A 23,424-nucleotide genomic window follows, 5' to 3' on the forward strand; every position below is an offset into this window, starting at 1 on the left:
TCTAGACTTCATAGACAATGCCTTTGCCAAAAGCAAAAAAAGCTACCTCTATCTGAAAGAAAGGAAAACAGAACCATAATATTTGGGGGTGAGGGGGGAGATTTACAAAACACATATTATCAACCCTCTGTATTGGGCTCCTACATAATTAGAAAATCAAAGAAAATATTTATTTGATAAATATCAAGTGCCTCCTATGTGCCAGGCATTATTCTAGGAGTTGGGAACATAGCAGTGAACAAAAGTGAGGTGGGACGACTGGTCATGCAATTTTAAATAGTTCATCAAGGAAGCCCTCACTCAGAAGGTGATGTTTGAGCACAGAACCCAAGGAGATGAGGGATTGAGCCAGGTGGCTCTCTGGGGAATAGTTTTTCAGGTAGACAAACAGCCAGTGCAAAGGCCCTGAGGTAAGAGCAAGCCTGGCATGTTGAAGTAACAGCAAGGTAGTCAAAATGATGGAATTAAGAGGATTGAGGGGAAGAGTAACAGAAGATGAGATCAGAGATGTGACAGGGGTTCCTTTCATGTATGACCTTGAAAGTGACTGTAGGGAACTTAGCTTTGACTCCAAGTGCGATGGGAAGTCATTGGAGGTTTTGAGCTAGGGAGCAACAAGAGTTCATTTTGATTCTAACAAGTTTGATTCTTCTAGTTTCTCTTTTAAGAAGAGATTGAGTGGGGGATGAGGGTAAATGGGGGAGAAACATTAGAAAAAGAGCACAAACAGCCCACCAGCAATGTTTAACCACGCCATTTTTCTTCCAGGCTAAGTATGTGGTTAGCGCTATTCCTCCTGTTCTGGGCATGAAGATTCATTTCAATCCCCCTCTGCCAATGATGAGAAACCAGCTGATCACTCGTGTGCCTTTGGGTTCAGTCATCAAGTGCATAGTTTATTATAAAGAGCCCTTCTGGAGGAATAAGAGTGAGTACTTTTCTTTGCTTAAAAGGTCCAAGAAACTTGGTGCAAAGTCACACATTTGCGTGTAACTGTTTTTCTTAGAATTTGGACGTAAAACATTCATCCAGGTTCTAAGGTCAGTTCCATCGAGTGAAGTACATTGGCACACACTCATGCAATTAAGTTCCCTTAGAATATGATCAACTCTTTTCATAAATCAGTATAAAGTTTACTAATCCTTTCACAAAATCTTGTGAAAATAGGTTATTAACATTTTCTGATACAGGTTTTTAAAGTATGAGTTTATAGAGCCGTTCACAAAGGTGGGGATTCTGAAAATTTCCAGGCAATTTCTCACTAGTGTCAAGATTCTACTATATGAAATTAAATTCATTTATGCATTCATATATATTCAATAAGTGTGTGGCTCTACTGGATAGAACATTACAGGGATGCCCACTAAAGTACTAGATTCTGCAACGATGGAAATGTTCCAGAGTGGCTCTGTCCAGGACAGCAGCCACTAGCCATGTGTGTGGGTATATCAAACACTTGAAATGTAGCTAGTGAGACTGAGGACCTGAATTTTTCAATTTTATTTCATTTTAATTGCTTTAAAGTCAAATATAAAAAGCCACGCATGGCTATTTCATTTTAATAGCTTTAAATTCCAATGTAAAAATGCCACGCATGGCTACTATATTGGACGGCACAATGCTAGAGTCTTATCACATTGACTCTCATCACAGCTCCTTTTCTTCCAAGAGGAGTCCACGTAAGAACCGTCAGTACCTGGGACTGAGGGCAAAGGGAAGGATGGACTGAAATGAGGAGCTAGATTGCAGAAGGGAGAGGAAGGATGTGCTGGAGGCAAAGGGGGAAAGTTTCATATTCTTACCTTAGGGCGGTTCTTCCTGTATCTACCCCTTTCCACCACACTGCAGCCTCCTGATTCTCCCCCTTTGCACGAAATTCTGTTTAGGACTGTTATTGGATTGGTGCATCAGTTGAACAAGTAATCTATCTTTCACAAAGGACGGTGCAGTGACCCACCATGGAGAGCTCGCTGCTGCTAAGCTGCTTCCTCTCGTGATCCAGGCCACCCGTTTTAGACAGCTGGTTGCTGGCAAGTGGATAAGGTTTAGGACCGTGGAATGGAGATTTTTTTTTTCTCTTCATGACTCAGAATGCCTTTATTTATGGAGAGAATCTCTAGCTTTCCATTCACGTCCGCAGACCTTTATCTTAGGTCTGCAGTGTGCCAGGCAAGTTCATTGTTAGGTACTCGTATCAAAAAGAAAACCCAAGATGCAAACTATTATATATAGGATGGATAAACAACAAGGTCCTACTGTATAGCACAGGGAACTATATTCAGTATTCTGTGACAAACCATAATGGGAAAGAATATGAAAAAGAATAGATATATATGTATAACTGAATCACTGTGCTGTATGGCAGAAATTAACCCAACACTGTAAATCAACTACACTTCAATAAAATAAATTAAAAAAAAAAAAACAAAGAAAACCCAAGTTCTTCATCCTCAAGAAGAGGCTGGGTCTGACTCGGTCCTTATTGGTAATGAGCCTTGAGTTACACTTTAAAAAATGATTGTAGACGTGAGAGCTTCTTCAAAGCATTTTCAATTTCTTTTGAGAAATTGAATGTGTTTCCTCAGCCAACATCTACTGAGCACCTTATTGTATGACAGGCGCTGCGCTAGGCATTGGGAATTCAAAGGCATGTTTCCTTGCCCAGAAAAATCCAGACTTGGGAGGAAGCCAGTCTTGTAAACTGATAATTGCATTACAATGTATTGAGTACACTGTTGGTGTTACCTAGGCTATTATAGAAACACAGCGGAGGGCTCCAAGACTCACATCCAATATCATTCCTGTTACATCGATAAGCAATTCAATAACAATATTTTGAAGGATTCTATAAGGGAATGAAATCTGAGGAAGTTAACTCTTGTAAGAAGGTCTTTGCTTTGCGTCAGACTTTCAACGCCATCCCTAAAGGCACTGTGATTAATGAGTAATACAAAAGCACAGGGAATATGAGTCAACCAGATTCAAAGGGGGTGATTTTTGCAGCCCCAAACAGCCTAGCACAGTGACTGGCACATATGAGGCACTCAGCAATCAATCAGTCAAGATTACTGTTTGTTTGTTTTATAAGTGCAGCATGGTTTGGTTAAAGAGAAGGTAACTTTTTGCCTTTTGATACAGGTAGCCCTAGCCAGTTCTTGCTGCCTTGTAGAATGATTGTCCCAGGAAATGCTTTCCAGTTTCTTAAGTGTGTAATATCTTTGTGAGGTTACAAGGAGGGGCCCCCTCTTCTTTGCTGGTCTCCCACCAAATCATCCTAAGCTCAGCCACCCTCACCATCAACACCCTGCCCTCCCGGGGTCCCTGCAGGGGCAGGGGGTGCATCACAGCCACCTTAGCTTTGCCTCCCATCCCCACTTACCTGGAGAGAGCAGGCTCTTGCCGAAGCCTTATATCTTTCAGTATCCCTTGCTTTTGCTCACCTACACCATTTCTATTTTCCCTTAAATCTAAATGATTTCAACTGAAGTTTAAAATAACAGAAGCAGTACCTGCTTTTTTGTTTTGTTTTGTTTTGTTTTTTGCGGTACGCGGGCCTCCCACCGCTGTGGCCTCTCCCCCTGCGGAGCACAGGCTCCGGACGCGCAGGCTCAGCGGCCATGGCTCACGGGCCCAGCCGCTCCGCGGCATGTGGGATCTTCCCGGACCGGGGCACGAACCCGTGTCCCCCGCATCGGCAGGCGGACTCCCAACCACTGCGCCGCCAGGGAAGCCCAGTACCTGCTTTAAAAAAAAAATTACAGAAGTGAACTTATTCACTATAAAACTTTCAAAAAATAAAAGTGTATGAAAAATGTCCCTCTCCAATTGCCCCTCCCCTTAGGGAACCACTGTTCAAAATGTAAGTTGTTTATCCTTAGAGATTTATTGTAGGCACAGGTAATATTTTCAATATATTGTACATATATATTGAAATGTATATATACTTTAAATGTATATTAAAGAATATGCATAACAGTTATATGCAAATATAATTTTAAATAAATGTTACATACTTTCCCCAAACCATTTTTTTAAAAAATCATAATACACATTATACTGAAATTTGCTCTTTCCTATTAATGGTATGCCACAAACATTTCTCCACATCAGTGCATTTAAATCTACCTCATTTCAACAACTGAATAAACAGTATTTCACTGTATGGCTCTATCAAAATGTACCCGATAGGTATGCTGATGATAGGCATTTCGATTGTTTCCAAGTTTTTGCTATTATACACTATGCTACAATAAACAGCTTCCTTCATATTGCTCTGAAGATTTGAATAGGAGCATTTCCTTTTGATAAATTTGTAAAAGTGCAATTACGAAGTCAATTGACTTGGGTAGACCAGCTAATAATTTTTTTAACTTTCTGCCAATCAGTAGGGGAAAATGTCCCATTTATCTATAATTTGTAAGTTTCATCATTAATAAGGCTTCAGGGCTGTGTGAAATCATTTTGTAAATTATCTATTTATCCTGTGCTTATTAATATTTTTCTGTATGTGTTGCAAATATTTTCTCCCAGTGTACCAGTTTAAAAAAAATTTTTTATGATGGTTTCATACTCCTATGAAATATATCTACATTTCGGCTTTTCTGGACCAACAGTTCTTTTCCACTGATTTTTGTCACTGGGCTCCAAATATTTTTTACAGCCCTATATATAAAAAATTAAACATCAACTACCACTGAATATATTTATTCCTAAATTATGTACATGGACCACTGGAAAAAAGTGTATTGTTTTTCTTATAAAATATACAAGAGTAGTCATTTTTGAAAAGCTGGAATTGAAAAATAAGAATTTCTAATATCTTTCTCCACTATCCAGATGTACAATCTAGGTGTGCACACCCCGCTTTGGAGAACACAGATTTATATTCTCTAATCCTTTGGCAGCACTGTACTATTTTAATCCCCGTAGCTTTATAATAATTTTGATATCTGGTAGGATATTCTCTCTTCATTATTTTTCCTGTAATTTTGTCCTTGGTAAATGTCAGTTATTCTTCCAGATGAATGTGATCGTCTTTTCAGAACTCCTCCTTCCACACTTCACACTCACAAAGCTTCTGAATTATTTTATTCTGAATAGTCCTCTTTGTTACCTCCCATAGGTACAACATCTTCTTTTTTCTCCTTGAGAATGTTGCTTGCCACTTTGGGGGAAATTTCTTCTACTCTTTGTCTTTTTTTCCTGAGAGTTCCTTTTTGTTTGTTAGTTTGTTTCTGCTTTTGTCTTTGCTTCTTTTGTTAAAGAATTTTGTTCAATGTCTAGATGTCCTTGAATGGCCCTTCCTTTTTAAGAGTGAGGCTGGGGCTTCCCTGGTGGCGCAGTGGTTAATAATCCGCCTGCCTATGCAGGGGACACCGGTTCGTGCCCCGGTCCGGGAAGATCCCACGTGCCGCGGAGTGGCTGGGCCCGTGAGCCATGGCCTCTGGGCCTGCGCGTCCGGAGCCTGTGCTCCGCAATGGGAGAGGCCACAACAGTGAGAGGCCCGTGTACCGCAAAAAAAAAAAAAAAAAAAGAGTGAGGCTGAACCAAGCTAACTGGAAGTCCCATGTGCATGAGCAGAGCTCCTGAGCTTTCTACCTACAAATGATAGAACTGCTGCTGATGCCACATGGTTTGTTCTGGCATGAACAGGACTCTTCCGTCTGCCCCTTGTTCCTTCACTTCTGCCCAGTGCACATGCATGGTGCAGAGGCCAACTTTGTGCTGTGAAGGACGTGTCCAAGGAGCCCCTCCACCCAGAAAGCAGGGCCTCCACCCCAGCCAGCCTGGTGTCCTGCATGATCCCTCTGTCCGGTCCAGCAGAACCCCAAGTGACCCGTGTGCCCTTGCTCTTTTCTCTTATCACATCCTGTCCTCTTTCTTCTTATAGCAAGGTGATTCCTTAACTATTTCTGTTGTATTCTTAAATCTTCTTAAATTCTTCAGCAAACTTTAAGCATTTCTCCTTCCCCTATTTCAGTTTTTCGCAATGTTTTTCTTAGCCCCAGTACACCTGAGGGGCATGCAAGTACCCCTCAATCCAGTGACTGACTAGGACGTTGATTCTCATGGATGCAAAGTGGGGAGAGTCGTGGGGGGGGGAGAGAGAGAAGCAAGTGCAGGTAAAAAGGCCTACAGGTGTGTCTGCTCTCACACAGGTCGGGACAGTGCCTACCCTCCAAGTTATTTCTCTGCTCTTTCTTCCTCATTTTGAAACCCACTCATTGGATTTTCTATACAACATTAGTTCCCAGGTCTTCCACCATAATTTTGTTCGAACAACCTCAATTTGCAAGTAAATGATGAAGCAGAAAGAGTGGTACACTGTAGTCGGATCTTATTATAACATTTCAAATTCTGCCCTGACATTTTCACCATTGCTCTGTTGTATTCTTTTGTTGAAATTACATATATTTTGTTCAGGAGGGGAATGAGAGAAGCTCTTTTGTGCAGAATGAGCTGAAATTGTTTTCCAAGGTGTTCCGGAGGTCCTGTTTGAAATGAGGGGTTGGGACTCTGTGCATTTTATTTTATTATTATTTTTTCTATATCCAGCAAAGATATCTTTTTTCTTTTTATTTATTTATTTTTATTGGAGTATAGTTGCTTTTTTTTTACTAGTAGTTTCTGCTTTATAACAAAGTGAATCAGTTATACATATACATCTGTTCCCATATCCCTTCCCTCTTGCGTCTCCCTCCCTCCCACCCTCCCTATCCCACCCCTCCAGGCGGTCACAAAGCACTGAGCTGATCTCCCTGTGCTATACGGCTGCTCCCCACTAGCTATCTACCTTACGTTTGGTAGTGTATATATAAGTGTCCATCATCAGATGAATGGATAAAGAAGATGTGGCACATATACACAATGGAATATTACTCAGCCATAAAAAGAAATGAAATTGAGCTATTTGTAATGAGGTAGATAGACCTAGAGTCTGTCATACAGAGTGAAGTAAGTCAGAAAGAGAAAGACAAATACCGTATGCTAACACATATATATGGAAATTAAGAAAAAAAAATGTCATGAGGAACCTAGGGGTAAAACAGGAATAAAGACACAGACCTACTTGAGAATGGGCTTGAGGATATGGGGAGGGGGAAGGGTAAGCTGTGACAAAGCAAGAGAGAGGCATGGAGTATAGTTGCTTTACAATGGTGTGTTAGTTTCTGCTGTACAACAAAGTGAATCAGCTATGTGTATACATATATCCCCTCCCTTTTAAGGAGGAGGGTGGAAAAGTGGAGGGACCCTGTGCATTTTAGTCATCTGTGTCCTCTCTGCCCTGTCTCTAGATAATCACGAACTAGTTAGCATCGAATAAGTGGCTCCTCATAAAAGGTGAATGTTCAGTCCCTTCTATTTTACAGTAATAGAGTAGCGTTTCTTGAACACATCTTTGGTTTTATCTGATTTCCTGTGAAAGAGGAAAGAGAGGCACACATATTAACAGCAAGGAAAACAAGATTTCATTAAATGTTGGCCTGGATTAATTCATAATATCACATTGCTTCTTTGCAGAGAGGGGCTTACCGTTTGAGTTTTTCACCAAATGTTGGCTCCTTAGCCTTCCTTTTTTTTTTTTTTTTTTTTTTTTTTGCGATACGCGGGTCTCTCACCGTTGTGGCCTCTCCCGTTGCGGAGCACAGGCTCCGGACGCGCAGGCTCAGCAGCCATGGCTCACGGGCCCAGCTGCTCTGCGGCATGTGGGATCCTCCCAGACCGGGGCACGAACCCGTGTCCCCTGCATCGGCAGGCGGACTCTCAACCACTGCGCTACCCGGGAAGCCCAGCCTTACTTTTGACATCAGCTTGTATATTTAGGGTATAATATCTTATTTTCAGCCTTTGGGCTTCTCAAGTTGAAAAATGTGTGCTTCATTGTAACTGCTAAGGGTAGCTTGATAGGGTGATGATGCTTTTTTCCATTTTACTCTTCTCCAAGATTACTGTGGAAGCATGATTATCGAAGGAGAGGAAGCTCCAGTTGCCTACACGTTGGATGATACCAAACCTGATGGCACCTATGCCGCCATAATAGGGTAAGGCATGCTTATGGTGGTGTGATGATCTTCCATGTTGACAACGTATTCCTATACTGTTAATAAATGTGCCCCAAACTTTGTTCAATAATTTTTTACCCAACGTCACTCTTCTCCAAATTCAGCAGTAGGAAAAATCTTATTGCTTTTTAAAAAAATAATGTCTTCGAACAAATTAATATTTAGAAAGGAATTAGAATACCAATAACATTTGAAAATTTGTTATACTAGTTTTCTGCTTCATGTTTAATACTGGGGGTTGATATATTCTGGTAAGCTATCTTTTGTGAAAACATGATATGAAGATTTGACTTAGGGTGTTTCACTAAGAGGGCTTCTTGTGGAGGCTGTGGAGGCATCCATGGTATTTACATGGGATGCTGAGATTTTCCAGGTCCCACTAGAGCGGGGCGAAGACCAGCCCAGTTCTCAGCTTGGCAGGGAAGAGCAGCACAGATGGGGATGTCATGGGCAGTGGTTACCTGGAGCAGCCAAAATTGAGATGGGTCTCAGGATCTGTATGAGTTTATTTCACAGAGCCAAGGGTCAAAACAGGGAGATCAAAGCTAGTTGGTAAGTTGAAGGCAATCGTAGGGCTAGAAATGGAGGTGGATTCTAAAAGGCTGGGCACTAGGGAGATACCATCTTGAAGGTAGAACCAAAGAGAAAGGGCTGGATGAAAATGGAAAGTCTCAGACACATCTAAGATAGATATTTGAGACCCAGGGCATATTCCTGTTGAGCACCAGCCATGCAGTGGGAGATGGGTCAGTCATGGTATTATCCCAGGCAAAAATTATGGCCAGTCATCTGTTCTTAGTCCCTTGAATCCCTAAAACTAGAAGGTGCCTTTTAGTGTCAGGAATGTAACCAGGAAATAGTAAAACATGGAACATAAAATTATATAGTGTATGATTTGTTTCTTCTGGTTCACTTTTAACTTGTACACTAGGCATATGTGTAGCTATAGACATGAGGCCAGGATGAAAGCAGCCATTGATTTCCCCTCCTTTTTCTTGTTTGTATGTTTTAGATTTATTCTTGCTCACAAAGCCAGAAAACTGACCCGTCTTACCAAAGAGGAAAGGTAGGGGGAAAAGTACCTCCTCTTTCTTCCCTCCCTCTCTCTCTCCCTCCCCCACTCCTCCCTTATTTCCTCTGCTCCTCTCTTCCTTCCTGCCCACCTCTGTACTCCATCTCCCTTTCCTTCCTACTTCTTTCTACCCACTTTCAACTTTGCTTAACTTTTAAACTTAAAGACTGCTTATTAATACTGTGTGTATTCCCAACACAACATGTCTGTTATGTTCATTATGAGGGTCTTGTATAAAGGCACAATGCTGATAACTGAAGAACCAAGCATTCGAAATAATATTTATTGAGTTTATCGTACGTAAGATACCATGCAAGGAGCTATGGAGGATACAAAAATGGATATAGCCCAGGAGCTGAAATTTTACTTGGGGAGGAGATAACCAGGTAGACAAATGACCACATTGCAGGGCAGTCTGCAGTACATCCTGCATGAATGATGCATAACTATTACAGATTATAAGTACAGAAGGACTAGTTTCTCTGGAGGTGGCAATTTCTTTCAGCAATTAGCATTCACCACTACTAATTATTTATTCCCACACCACCACTGATAACATATTTACCAACTAAGAGCCCCTGAATTACGTTATGGCACATTCCTAACCCTCACAACCCTGCACCCTCCCCACCACCGTTAGCATGATGCTTTATGACTATTGCCATCACTGTGCTTGGCCAGGGCTATGGAATTCTGACTGACCCACTCACTAAAAAAGTGACCCAAGGGCTTCCCTGGTGGCGCAGTGGTTGAGACTCCGCCTGCCGATGCAGGGGACACGGGTTCGTGCCCTGGTCTGGGAAGATCACATGTGCCGCGGAGCGGCTGGGCCCGTGAGCCATGGCCGCTGAGCCTGCGCGTCCGGAGCCTGTGCTCCGCAACGGGAGAGGCCACAACAGTGAGAGGCCCGCGTACTGCAAAAAAAAAAAAAAAAAATTGTCCCCACTAGAATATTAACATCCACGAAGGTAGGAAGTTTTGTCTGGTGGGTTCACTGCTGGATCTCCAGTGCCTGGGACAGATCTTTTCCCAGTTTGTCTTTTGATCATATTTATGGCTTATCCATTTTATACTATAATAAAAGTTTAACTTTTTATAAAATTAGGTTGATCAGTTTTTAAAATCATTGCTTCCAAATGGTCTATCATGCATAGAAAAGACTTTCCCATTCCAAGGTTATGTTTTAAATTACCCATTTTCCATTACTTTTCTGGTTTCATCTATTATGTGTAAAGCTTTGATCCTTCTGAAATATATTTTGGTGTAAGAAGTCGCATAGGAGTCCAACTTTATTTCTTTCATGGGTAGCCATTTGTCCCAGTGCCATTTTATTGAATAATCTGTCTTTTTGTCATGGGTTTAGAATACTCACCTTTATGATTCTAAATTCCCTTATGTATTTGATTCTACTCCTGAATTTAATTTTCTTTACTCTGTCTGACTGTTCCTCTGCTTGTGCCAAAGTAGTCCATTTATGTAAAAACGAATTAGAAAGAAACAAGGAAGGAAAAAAATGAGAGAGCGCGAGAGAGAGATGGTGGAGGGGGAGAAAGAAGGAAGGAAGGAGGGATGGAAGAGAGGAAAGAAGGGTGGGGAAATAAGGCATTTTCATATACTTTTGTTTGTAGAAAGAGCTCCTGGGTTTAAAATAATAATAGGGATTTCCCTGGTGGTGCAGTGGTTAAGAATCCGCCTGCCAAAGCAGGGGACACGGGTTTGAGCCCTGGTCCGGGAAGATCCTACATGCCGCGGAGCAACTAAGCCCGTGAGCCACAACTACTGAAGCCCGCGCGCCGCAGCTACTGAAGCCCGCGCGCCTAGAGCTCATGCTCCACAACAAGAGAAGCGAACGCAATGAGAAGCCTGCACACAGCAACAAAGTGTAGCCCCCGCTCGACGCAACTAGAGAAAGCCCGCGCACAGCAACAAAGACCCCAGTGCAGCCAAAAGTAAATAAATAATTTAAAAAATACACTTAAAAAAATTAAAAATAAAATAATAATAATACTTTTGAAATCATTGGCCTAACTCTAAATCACCTGTAAGATCCCCTTTAACAATACTATTCTATAAAAATCAGAATGGAAATAAGTCTAATCTCATACCTTAACTGACTAATTATAACTTATGGCTTACATCCAATTCCCCCATAAGACTAAATTTAAGAGCTACCATTTATTGAGCATTTATTACGTATGTACCAGTTATTGAGCTGGAAACGTTATATGCTCTATATCAGTGGTTCTCAAACATAATCACCTGGAAGGTTTATGAAAACACAGTTGCTGCCACTGCTGTTTCTGAGTTAGAAGGTCTGGGATGAGGTCTGAGAATCTGCATTTCTAACAAGTTCCTGGGTGATGCAGCCGCTGTTGCTGATCCTGAGACCACATTGTTTTACCACCATTAGTGAAAAAAATCAGGTGAGTTTGTTGATAAAACCAAAGGTCAGAGAGTTTAAGTAACCTGCTCAAGACCTCATAGCATGGAAGAGGCAGAAACAGAATTCGAAGCTTTTCCTGCTCCGCTTTGCCCATTTCCTCTTCATGGGATGGGGAGAGAAAGGAAGGTGAGCAGGAATCATGTCTCAGTCCTCCCAGAATCTCCAGTGTTTAGGAAATTGACAGCAGGTACACAATGTTTTCTTGAATGGATGAACAAATTGCTGTGTGCCCCCCGTGATGCAGGCAATGCATCACTTTCTTTTCTTTAAAACTATTTGTGGGGGCTTCCCTGGTGGCGCAGTGGTTGCGAGTCCGCCTGCTGATGCAGGGGACATGGGTTCGTGCCCCGGTCCGGGAGGATCCCACGTGCCTCGGAGCGGCTGGGCCCGTGAGCCATGGCCGCTGGGCCTGTGCGTCCGGAGCCTGTGCTCCGCAGAGGGAGAGGCCACAACAGTGAGAGGCCCGCATACTGCAAAAAACAAACAAACAAAAAAACTATTTGTGACCTGACAGATTTAAGATATTGGAACTAGACCAAGGTGCCTTGTTTTGAAAAATTAAAATGAAATGTCAAGTGGAAGCAATAGCTCAGAATCTTTTTGAATGATGGGAATCATAGGTACCTCTTTGACTTTTTCTTCCTTTTCATTTTCACTTATTCTTCCCCCTCTCTTCCCATAGGTTGAAGAAACTTTGTGACCTCTATGCAAAAGTTCTGGGCTCACAAGAAGCTTTGCACGTAAGGCTTCCCAACCCTTCCCTAAGGGAGAGAGATCTTGCTTTGTTGTCAGGGGGCTAGCAGGGATGGGCTTGTGCAAGAAGGGCTCTAGAGCTCAAGTTTTCCCTGATCTATTCTTGGAGGAGTCTGCACCAGAGTTGGTAAACTTATGAGTTGTCCCAGAGAGTATGGGCCCTGGCTGTGCTAGTGGCAGCTTAGGCACCCTGCAACACTGATGTGTTTTAGGTGGTGCTACCCTTGTCCCTGAGTTCAAGGTGATCCCTGTCAGCTGAGTTTCCTAGACATCTTGGCAGGTAGCCTGAGGAAGCTGTGATGTTCAAATTCAAAGTCGTTCCCCTCCCCACTGGGTGGTTAAAGGTGGGATGGGATGGGTAGGGAGGCAGTGCGGTAGGGGCATTTGGTGATAGTCAAAGGGCCCAAAGGGCCCATAACCAGTAGCCATAACGACCTCCTTCATCAATATTTAAAACAATGAACCGACATTCTCGTTCCATTCACAACTGCTGGGTTTTTAATGTTTTGACACGGATTACATCACCTTTTGAAGGCTATTATTAAATCCAGTTATCTGTGCAGCACTTGAAGACAATGGAAAAGGATGTACAAATGAGCAGTTAAAGCATGAGACAAATCTAATAAAGGGGCTAAGAATGTTTAACTTGTTAAGCCTCTTAAATCCAAATCTCTGCAGGGCACGCCATGACCTAGTTCAACAGCTACATGGCTTCATCTTATCCCTCAAACACTTATTTTGCTCAACTTTGCAGTGGCTTGCTTCCTCCTAGTCAAGTTGTTGTGGCTTTTGAATTTGTCATTTTTGTTCATCCTTTTAAAGCAAGAGTTACTTGTTACAGGTGAAACACATGCTCTTGAAGGTTTGGGGGATTCCTCCTCAGTAAATGAACAAGAATGATGAATTGATTGGTTTGGAGAGAAACATAATAATAATGAAGAATGTGTTTTGTTTCATTTTTTGCTTTCATATACCATTTAACAAGTTTAAATATAAGCATAGCCTCTGGGCACAAGTGTAATATGAGTGAGGTAGCAAGACCCAAAGTAGATACACATTAAAAATTAATCCTACCACAGCTGCTAAAATTGACTGGCCTTTCTGTTTAAATGTTCGGTTCAAGATACTTCTCCCTGGTAGATTCTCAAGCTTTTTTGAAGTTATATTCTGAGACACCCTCAGGCTGTGAGATGGTTGTTCAGGGAAAACCCCAGTGGGAGGGGAAAGCAGTTGTGCTCAAGTTCCCCAAAAGTTGATCATTTTTAATATGGGCAAGTCTCTTTTCCTAAGAAGAATGTGGATGATTAATTGCTGGTGATAAAATGAGTTGGTCCTGGGAATTCCTGGCCGTCCAGTGGTTAGGACTCTGAGCTCTCACTGCTGAGGGACCAGGTTCGATCCCTGGTAGGGGAACTAAGATCCCACAAGCCACAAGGCGCGGCCAAGAAAAAAAAAAACGAGTTGGTCGTGCTGTTGTTTGGTGTGTGTCCTGGGAGCAAGGAAAGGTGAAAGATGAAGTCCAACCCTTCTTCTGATCGGCTGGCTGGAGACAGCCAGAGAAGGACACTCACGAGATGGAAGAGGGCCGGGTCTGAGGCATCAGAGCAACTTACACCCCTCAGACAGGGCCTCGTGCTTTTGTAAATAGGATTCGTTACAAATGACTATCCGAAGTCCCATGTGTGACTGCAAATTTTTAAAACAAAACATCTTTTCCAAGTCTATTTTTATGCTCACATTTTTCTCTTAAGACTTGCCATGTTGATTTTATCTTTTCAAAATAATACCTAATGATAACACTTATGTTTAGTTATTGTAATAAAGAGCTTGAACTTTGCAAAATCTCAGCTAATGTTTTGCCTGTTCATGGCAAAAACATACTTTTCAGACCGATAGCTGCCTGCATCGCCATCAACAGAAGTGCCTACATCCCATGAAAACATTAATCCGTCTGTTCTAGCTTCTCTTAACGAAGTTGACTTGCGTGAAAAACATGAATCTGGTCATTCTTTTTCCTTAACAGGCACGCTTTTCTACTTTTCTCATCCTCCTTACTCCAGTAAGCATAAATCCCTTTTTAAACTTGTCTTGAAACCATTAGGCACTAAGAACTTCTTAATACGTAAGGCCAATTTAAACATAGAGCCAGACAATTGCAGCTTATGAATAGTACCTGGGACATGAATGAACCAAGTGAGAAAATTTTCTAAGTCAGAATTTCTTAGAAGTCTATCACCAAGGACATTTACCTGCCCAAAGTCCTATCTCTAAAAACATCGGGATAATAAGGCTCTATTTCAGACAGATACTGATTGTCCAGTAGGAAGCCTACTGGACTGTGTTTGATTTATTCGAGACTAGATTGCTTCCTTTGAGTCTCCTTTGAGTTTTTGTCCCTCTGCCTTGCAGCCGGTGCACTATGAAGAGAAGAACTGGTGTGAGGAGCAGTACTCCGGGGGCTGCTACACGACCTACTTCCCCCCGGGGATCATGACTCAATATGGAAGGTAGAGTAAAAGTGGGCTCAGTTCTAACTGAAACTCCCTGAATCTGAGCCTGTAACTGTAAGAAGGTTCGTGGAGCTCTTCTCCCCTGTTCCTTGTAAATGCTGAAAAAAAATCCCCAAATCCCCAATTTCCTTTGGATCTTGTGAATCTCACTAATGAAGTCATTATAATTCTGCATCATGGTGGTGCCCGTGACTCTTAAGTCCTCTGAAGGAGCAATCCCAATCAATAGAACCAAAGAAGGTGGCAGCATAAGAATAGGAATTTAGATAGAGGGTTCCCTTATATTGTCAGAAGAAGTGTCTTTATACTGAGTTTAGGGCTCAGTGGAACTTCTTCAGTGGGCACTGTATAAGTGCCAATACGGGTACAGCATTATAAAAGCAAATTGTGTTCTAGACTGGGGGTAAAGGGACTTGGGTTCAAACCCCTGATCCTACCAATAACCAACTTTGTCATCCTGGACAGGTCACTTCTCCTCTCTGGACCTTACTTTCCTTAGCAGGTGGATGAGAAAGCACAAGATGGCATACAGTAGACAAGAATCAGTATGTTAATAGGAGCATAAGTTAGTTTTCACATCTTCATTGAGATATAATTCACATACCATAGAGTTCACCCATTCGAAGTGTATAATTCAATGGCTTTTAGCATTTACAGTGTTGTGCAGCCAAGTATGACTCATTGGTGTTCAGTTCATTGTATTTGATGACAACAACAAGGTATGAATTAATAATATAGTAGTAATTATTATGACCATCAAAGTAATACTGAACGAAGCAATCATTTAGTGCCAAGAGCTCAATCTAAGCAAAATAGGAAATGTAGAGTAATGAGTAAAAGGCTGAGTATGCAACAAAAAAAGGGTGTTAGTAAATGTAAATGGCTAATCAATCTGTTTGTGAAAACCAGTCAAAGAAGGATTAAAACCTGCTTGTGAGAGGATACATAATGGCTTTGGTGAGCACTTTGCCCATCTTCCTGAAGATGGCAAAATATCATCTATGAGATCATTCAGAGGGTGCCACCTGATTAGCTACTGGTCATTAAGTTAATTTTTGGATATGCTGATCGTAGAATATGTCAATAGTAATTGTTTCATTCAGCACTGATTGGCTAAGTGCCAACTATTTGCCAAGCACTCTGCTGAAAACTTCAATATATAGGCAGACCTTGAAGATATTGTGAGTTCGGTTCCAGACTACTGCAATAAAGCGAGTCACACAAAATTATTTTTTTGGTTGCCCAGTGCGTATAAAAGTTATGTTTACATTATACTGTTGAGTGTGCAAGAGCATTATGTCTAAAACAATGTACATATCTTAATTAAAAAATACTTTGTTGCTAAGAAATGCTAAGCATCATCTGACAATGCAGGGTTGCCACAAACCTTCAACTCGTGGGGAAAAAAATGCAATATTTGCGAAGCGCAATAAAGCAAAGCACAACAAAACAAAGTTTGCCTGTACCAAGATAAGCCCTCCCTGCTGTAAAGGAGCTGACGGTGTTAGGAGCTAGGGTAGGGATGGGGAGAGGAGAGAATATCAAACATTGACTCAAACATACTATGGTAAGTACTCTAAGAATAGAGGGGCATAAAAATGCCATGGGGGCCCAGGGAGGGATGGGCTAGCCTTAGCTAGAGAAAGCTGAGAAGGCTTCATAATACACATACCACCTGAGAATTGTAGAAGGCAGAGAAAGGCTATTGGGAAATGTATTCTAGGCAGACAGAACCATATGAGCAAACGCTTCCTACAGGAATCTAACAAGTTCATGGAATGTCTGGGGAAAAGTTACACGGCTGGGCCCTATGGGTTATTTTAAGGATAGAATAGAGAGTAAGAAAGGCAGATAGGATCCTTTGCGTCATAAAACACATTTAGGATCCTTTGCGTCATAAAACACATTTAGGAATACAAAACTTAACCTCTCAACAGAGAAAGACCATCAGTTTTGTGATGTGATTAGATTTCTGACCACGGGGGTAGCTAGTTTCATGCTCAATCCCATAAGGAGTGTCAGGAAAATGCCTTTGGAGTGATGGAGTCAGTGGGGGCGGGGCGGGGGAGGGAAGGACACTCACCTGCACTAGCCTGACCCTGACCACATGAAAGAAGCAAGGTAAACCCCGTCATATCAGGCATTTGTGGTGACATGGCAGCACCCTCCTTCATCTTTATTCCTTCTCAGGGCCATGTTTCAGGCTTCACGTGACTAGCTCCAATTTGTAGGATAGAAACTGAGGCAGATCATATCTTACTGACATACCTCTCCATCCAAGCAAGGACAACTGGCCCGCAGGGATTCCCTTGACCTTTCAGGTCCACGACATTTGGGATACTGCAAGGAATTTTATCTTCATGGCCTAGACATTACGCAGTAAATGTTCTGCTTCCAAATGGAAGACAGAGGACAGTATTGACAGTACAACTCTAGTAAAAAAAAAATAAACTCACATTTCTTAAGGTTTTTTACTTTAAGAAATGTGTGTTTATTTCTTAGACTGAAATATTGGGTTGGGTTTTTCTGTAAGATGTTATGAAAACCCGAATGAATTTTTTGGCCAAACCAACACTTGAGTGATTAAGTAGTGGTAAAACACATAAGGAAATATTTTACTCCACCCAGCCACAAGAAGTACACATGGAAATATCCTATAGTGTCTATTCCCTCACCTGCACGAGAAACAGCAGGGATTTTTCTTCCCCAGTTTTGGGGCTTTCTTTTTCCCCAAAGAAAGAAGATTTCCACATGACAAGTGGAGGGAAGATAATCTTCGCCTGTTTGAAATAAATTCTTGGTTTTTACATTTTTACATTCCAGTAGTCAGCATGATTAATTCTCTAAGCCTTTATTCTCTCTTCTAATATTTAATTCTAGGATTTGGCCAGGCCTCCCAGAGGTTTCCAGTTTGGGTTCCATCTGTTTGAAAACAGTGATTCATGTGGTGAAAGCAGCACTGTTTAATGAACATGGAAAAAGCAAAATTACCTTCTCTTGCCGAGAACCCTTCCTGAATACGCTTAGGCTCTCCAGCCCATGCTGGCTATGAATAATTCCAGATTATGCTATGTATTATTATCGGCATTCTAGTATTCTATAGTATCTTCTATTCTCCTTCTTTTTTTTTGCTTGATGGCGACAATAAGGGTAGGTGAAGGAAAACCCACCAATTCAAGCCAACTCATTTGGTTTTCTGTAAAAGGCCCAGTGGTATACAGTGTTGACTAAGACAGCCTGGATGTTAGCTCTGGACATCCACATCCATTATCTGTAATATAATGGAAACCTGGAATAGGATGAATAATGACATGTTGATGGCGCTTCCCTTATGGTATTTTTGTCAGGGTAACAACAAACTGCCCCTTGTAGAAACTAAGTGCTGTGACACTCTGTCCTTTTGTGTAGCATATGGGCACTCTTTGTTAACTAGTGATGATGATGATACACTAGGAGAAGTATATAACATAAAGACAGAGACTTTGACATCTGGTCGACCTAGTTCAAATCCTAGCTCTGCAATTTTCTAGCAAGTGGGTCTTGGCAAGTCAGCACACATTTCTCTAAGCCTCAGTTTCCTCATGTGTAAAATGGGATAATTGTAGCTATGCCATGAAGTTCTTTAAAAAGATTTAAAAAATAATTCAATAGAGGGAGGATGTATAACCAAGTGGTTAAGACTGTGGGCTCTGGAGTCAGATGACCTGGATTCAAATACCGGTTCTGCTACTTACTAGCTATGACCTAGTGTAAATTACTTTGTCTTTGTTGCTGGTTAGATTCCCCAGCAAAGCAGACTCTGAAGCAAAGATGAGCATATAGGATATGTACTAGGGAGAGCCTAGGCATCAACGTCTGTGGAAGGGAGAGGAAGGAAGCAGGAGTGGGCAGAGAGAGAAGTTGGGTTTCTCCCAGTGAAGTTCCAGTGAAGACCTCAGCTGACCCTTCAGGGAGCTCTAGGACTAAGATGACCCTTCAGAAATGTCCAAAGTTGGGGCGAGGGGTCAGGTTTTTATAGCCCTGTGATGATCAGTCACTGGATGCAATTGCTGCTGGAAGGAGGCATGACCTTGAACCAGGCAATTTTCTTTAGTGGAGGCAATTGCCAAAGAGGGCTGACATCAGAAGGCCATCTTCCTGCAGCACTTCCAGCACCTGAGAATAAGTCCTTCATGTTTTTTTTTTGTTTTTACTATATGATTCCACTTATATAAAATACTAGAAAATGCAGACTAATCTATAGAGACAGAAAGCAGATCAGTGGTTGACTGGGGAGGGGGGCCTGGAATGGGCCAAGAGCAGGGAAGAACAGCAAGGTCCTTCATTTTTGAAGGGAGGGCTAGGCAGGGCACCACAGTGTCCACCACAGCCTCTGTACCTCCATATTCTCACCTGCAAAATGGGGATTATAATCGTACTGACCTCATATGGTTGTGGTAAAGATTACTGCACTTAGAAGAGTGTTTGGCGCCCCCCAAAATGTTAACTGTTATAATTTAATGCAGTAAAACTCTTCACACTGGTAGAGCTAAGTGCTCAAGGAATGGTGGTTTTGGAGCCATAGTCATACTCACAGATTTGTTAAATGTTACTAATAGAAAAGGTTTTAAAAATTATTGGATCATGCCCCTTAGGAGATGGGGAAGCCAGAGCTCAGTGAGAGGAAATGATTTGCCAAGTTCATTGGTGGAATGACCAGGCGGGAAACTGGGGGCACGTGTCCCCTCGCTCAAAGTTGGTGAACCAGCTATCCATGTCTGGGCCTATACAGTCCCTCACTTTACGTATGTGAAGCAAATACTTACTTTACCTCCATTGATGTCCGTCCCTTTACCTGTAAGCTCTTGGTGCAGGAGTGAACTTTGGCTTTTATTCCATTTGGTCTGTGACAAAGATCATGTAAGAACTGGGGAACTCATGAACATTATTCCAAAATTGCCAATGGACTTCCTGACATTCAGAGTCTGAGGAAACGGATCAGCCTTGGTCTTTGTGGGAAGGCTCTCCTCTGGCTCTCTGAGACTGACCACTTTTATCTCTTCGCTTTGCTTTCAAGGGTTCTACGCCAGCCAGTGGGCAGGATTTACTTCGCAGGCACGGAGACTGCTACACACTGGAGTGGCTACATGGAGGGGGCTGTGGAGGCCGGGGAGAGAGCAGCCCGAGAGGTAAGGCCTGGGGTCATGGGCTGTGGGGAAGGACGCAACTCATGGGCCTGACAACCAGGTTAAATATGTCTGAGATCCTGGAAGCCAATTCCCCATGAACCCTCATCTGAAGGACAGTGAAACACCTTTTTAACAGTAGTCACAGGTGAAATGAACACCTTAACCCAAAAGTAACAATGAGTCCAAGGTAAAAAGAGTCCATGGGGCAAAAGATCACCATGGCTATACTTGAGAGATAACCTAGGTCTAATATTATAGAACCAAACATGTTTACACTAGGATTCAGGATTCATTTATATATTTTCCCACAGTTCCTCTGATCTCATCCCTATTAAGGTGTGTTCACGGCTATTAAAATTTATGGTGAGTCTAATGGTTGGACCTTCTTATGTTATAGATGGAAGACCTTTTGGGTCTTTTCAAAGGTTCAATGGACTACACTGGCTTTTACCCTGGTGTTTTTGATGGATATCCCAAAAGACATTGTTAGTCCTTTATTTAAAGAGCAGATTAGGAGAAGGATGGTGTCATTTTTGTTATTCACCAAGATGTGCTTTCTTTTCAGATCCTGCATGCCATGGGAAAGATCCCAGAGGATGAAATCTGGCAGCCCGAACCAGAGTCTGTGGTAGGTTATATTTTATGTCATGAATTTAAATCTCTTTCCTCTAAAAACAATTACTTGTGAATAGAACACACTTGTATATATTCACAGGCCTTCCCCTAAGTGATTCAACCCATGAATGTTTAAAGAGATGCCACGGGTTAGGGCAGAGGTGAGGGATTTAGAAGAACTTTGATAAATTTGCAGCTGCCACATGCCTTGCAGATTATTAGGAAAAAATAAATTATTTTTTGGTCGGATGAGACATTACTCGGAGAGTTCTAGACTTATTAAGAACTCAATAAATGTCTGTTGAATAAATCTCTAACCTGGTGATAGGGGGGAGGAAATGAAGATATGTCAGTATCCCCTGTCTGGGGACAAAGGAGTGGAATGAAATGGAGCAGATTTAGGTTAAAAATGCATTTTCAATATACCTATCATTTTGTAATAAAACCCCAGGAAATTTTCCTGACTGGAAGGAAGTATACACATCATAGAGGACAAGGGTCTAAAAGGTCAAAGTTATTCGTCTGTCAAGTGTAAGGTTAAAAACAGTAGCCTGGCCACTCCAAAGTCATTGTCTTAGTGCTTCTGTCAGAGATGGGATTGAGGACTGAGTGGACCACAGATGCATCCACTCAGCAAATACTTATTGTGCACCTGCTCTGCATCAGCCGCTGGGATAATGATACAGCAGTGCTTTCAGAGCTCAACATGTGGTGGGGAGAACAGATGAGAACAAAAAAGCCCACCTACCATGAAGATGACACGCTGAGAATGTAAAAAGAGGGGGTCATCTTAGTTTGGGGACACTGGAAAGGCTCCGAAGGAAGTGAGATATAAACTGAGACTTGCGAAGTTAGTGGTCAGAATTAGTTAAGTAAAGGGCCCAGTGGGGAACGGGGAATGAATGTTCTGAGCAAAGGGAATGTGACGTTTCATGGCCTAGAGGTTGGCAAGTGTGAGTCACGTTCGGAGAACTGGAAGAAATACAGACTTTCTGTACTGACACCAAATATTCTCTGAACCCAGGATGTCCCTGCGAAGCCCATTACCACCACCTTCTTGGAGAGACATTTGCCCTCCGTGCCCGGCTTGCTGAGGCTGATTGGATTGACCACCATCTTGTCAGCAACTGCTCTTGGCTACCTGGCCCACAAAAGGGGGCTACTTGTGCGGGTCTAAAGAGAGGGCATCTGTAACCACACCCTCTTCTGCTTTCTGTTTGGCGTGTGGGTTTGGGGAAGGAGTTGTAACAAAGTTCCATGAAGACACAAAGAATGTAGAGTGAAGTGGGGAGCATGACGATAAGTCAGCCTTCGACCACAGGAAAACACAATATCTCTTTCTCCATTTTGATCTCTGTGTATTGTCTAGTACCTAGCTTAGCACTCTGTTTCACCCATTTCCAAGTTCACTGGTCTCAGAATCTTTACAGTAGTTAAACAGGCTTGTTAAAGGTCCTTGCTATCCTACTGTATACATTGCCCAGGCACAAAAAACTAGCTTTTTCCTACCTCTGTGGCTTTGTGCTTGTCCTTCCTCTTACCTGTAAGGTCCACATCTTCCAAGATGTCTGCATTTGTCCTTAGAATCCTGTATTGTTACAGCTGGAAGAACTTAGACACCACCTTGTCCTTACTTGCTATTTTAGAGTTGAGCAAACTGAAGTCAAGAGAGGTGGGACTTAATTGCCCAAGGCCCACAATAAGCCACTGATATTTTGTTGAGTAGAACACAGGTGCATTGCTTTATCCCATTTCCCAGGGTGAATTTCCCAATCACCCTCTCTACTCCCTGCCATGGTTGCTAATCATGTTGCCCCTTGTGTGGGTTTACTCTGTACTAAGTTGTTTTGTGCTACTCAGTATATTTCCTTAAGTCTTACTGTCTTCTGCAGTGTGTCTTCAGCTCATTTAAATTTTTTTGAGGGTAGAAGTCTTGTCTTTTCTTCCTCTTGTATCCTCCCTTGTATCTGGATACGAAGGTTAGTACACGTTTGGGTAATTAAAAATAAAGTTGATTGACCAGATGTCTGTTGCCTTTTCTTTTTGGGTAATGACTTTCAAGGGTTTTGACAAATCAAATCAAGATCCAATATTAGGTATATAATTGTGGCTTAAAAGCATTGAGTCAAAATTTTCTTGAAGCTCAGATGATGCGTGCATTTGGATTGTGTGATCCATCATGGGTGGTGTCTATGTGAGCACTTGGTAAATGATTTATAATGATATCATAAGGATGCTAAAAGACACAGCTCCTTGCTTTCACCCCCTCTGCCCCCGAAAAAAGGCTGTCAAAATAATTGACATATTAATAAGTAAGATGCTTTAACTATTAAGACAATTATAATATTTCAGTTGACCTTTCATATTCCTTATCAGTGCAAAGCTTTTTAATAGGTACACTCATTGATTTAAACCATAGTTCCATAGTCCATTAAATCCTATTTGAACTACTTTTTAAATGAGATCATCATTTCCAAGTATTCATACCTGTCAACTCCCAAGATGAGTTTTTATCAGGATATATATATATATTTTTTAACATCTTTATTGGAGTATAATTGCTTTACATTGTTGTGTTACTTTCTGCTGTATAACAAAGTGAATCAGCTATATGTATACATATATCCCCATATCTCTTCCCTTTTGCGTCTCCCTCTCTCCCACCCTTCCTATCCCACCCCTCTAGGTGGACACAAAGCACCGAGCTGATCTCCCTGTGCTATGTGGCTGCTTCCCACTAGCTATCTATTTTACATTTGGTAGTGTATATATGTCCATGCCACTCTCTCACTTCGTCCCA

General features: G+C 41.9%; 1 protein-coding gene across 1 annotated transcript in view; it reads left to right on the forward strand.

Moving 5' to 3' along the window:
- Positions 1–22,648, forward strand: part of MAOB (monoamine oxidase B) — a 101,976-nt gene extending 79,328 nt beyond the window's left edge. The window contains exons 8-15 of the mRNA XM_081221761.1: positions 769–928; positions 7,946–8,042; positions 9,076–9,129; positions 12,261–12,318; positions 14,741–14,838; positions 19,898–20,009; positions 20,575–20,637; positions 21,649–22,648. Coding sequence (XP_081077887.1) covers positions 769–928; positions 7,946–8,042; positions 9,076–9,129; positions 12,261–12,318; positions 14,741–14,838; positions 19,898–20,009; positions 20,575–20,637; positions 21,649–21,801 — 795 coding nt within the window. The 3' untranslated portion in view covers positions 21,802–22,648. The remainder of the gene's footprint in view (positions 1–768; positions 929–7,945; positions 8,043–9,075; positions 9,130–12,260; positions 12,319–14,740; positions 14,839–19,897; positions 20,010–20,574; positions 20,638–21,648) is intronic.
- The last annotated feature ends 776 nt before the right edge of the window (positions 22,649–23,424 follow it).

The sequence above is a fragment of the Mesoplodon bidens genome, assembly GCF_964165515.1.
Source record: "Mesoplodon bidens genome assembly, chromosome: X".
NCBI classification, from domain to species: Eukaryota; Metazoa; Chordata; class Mammalia; order Artiodactyla; family Ziphiidae; genus Mesoplodon; species Mesoplodon bidens.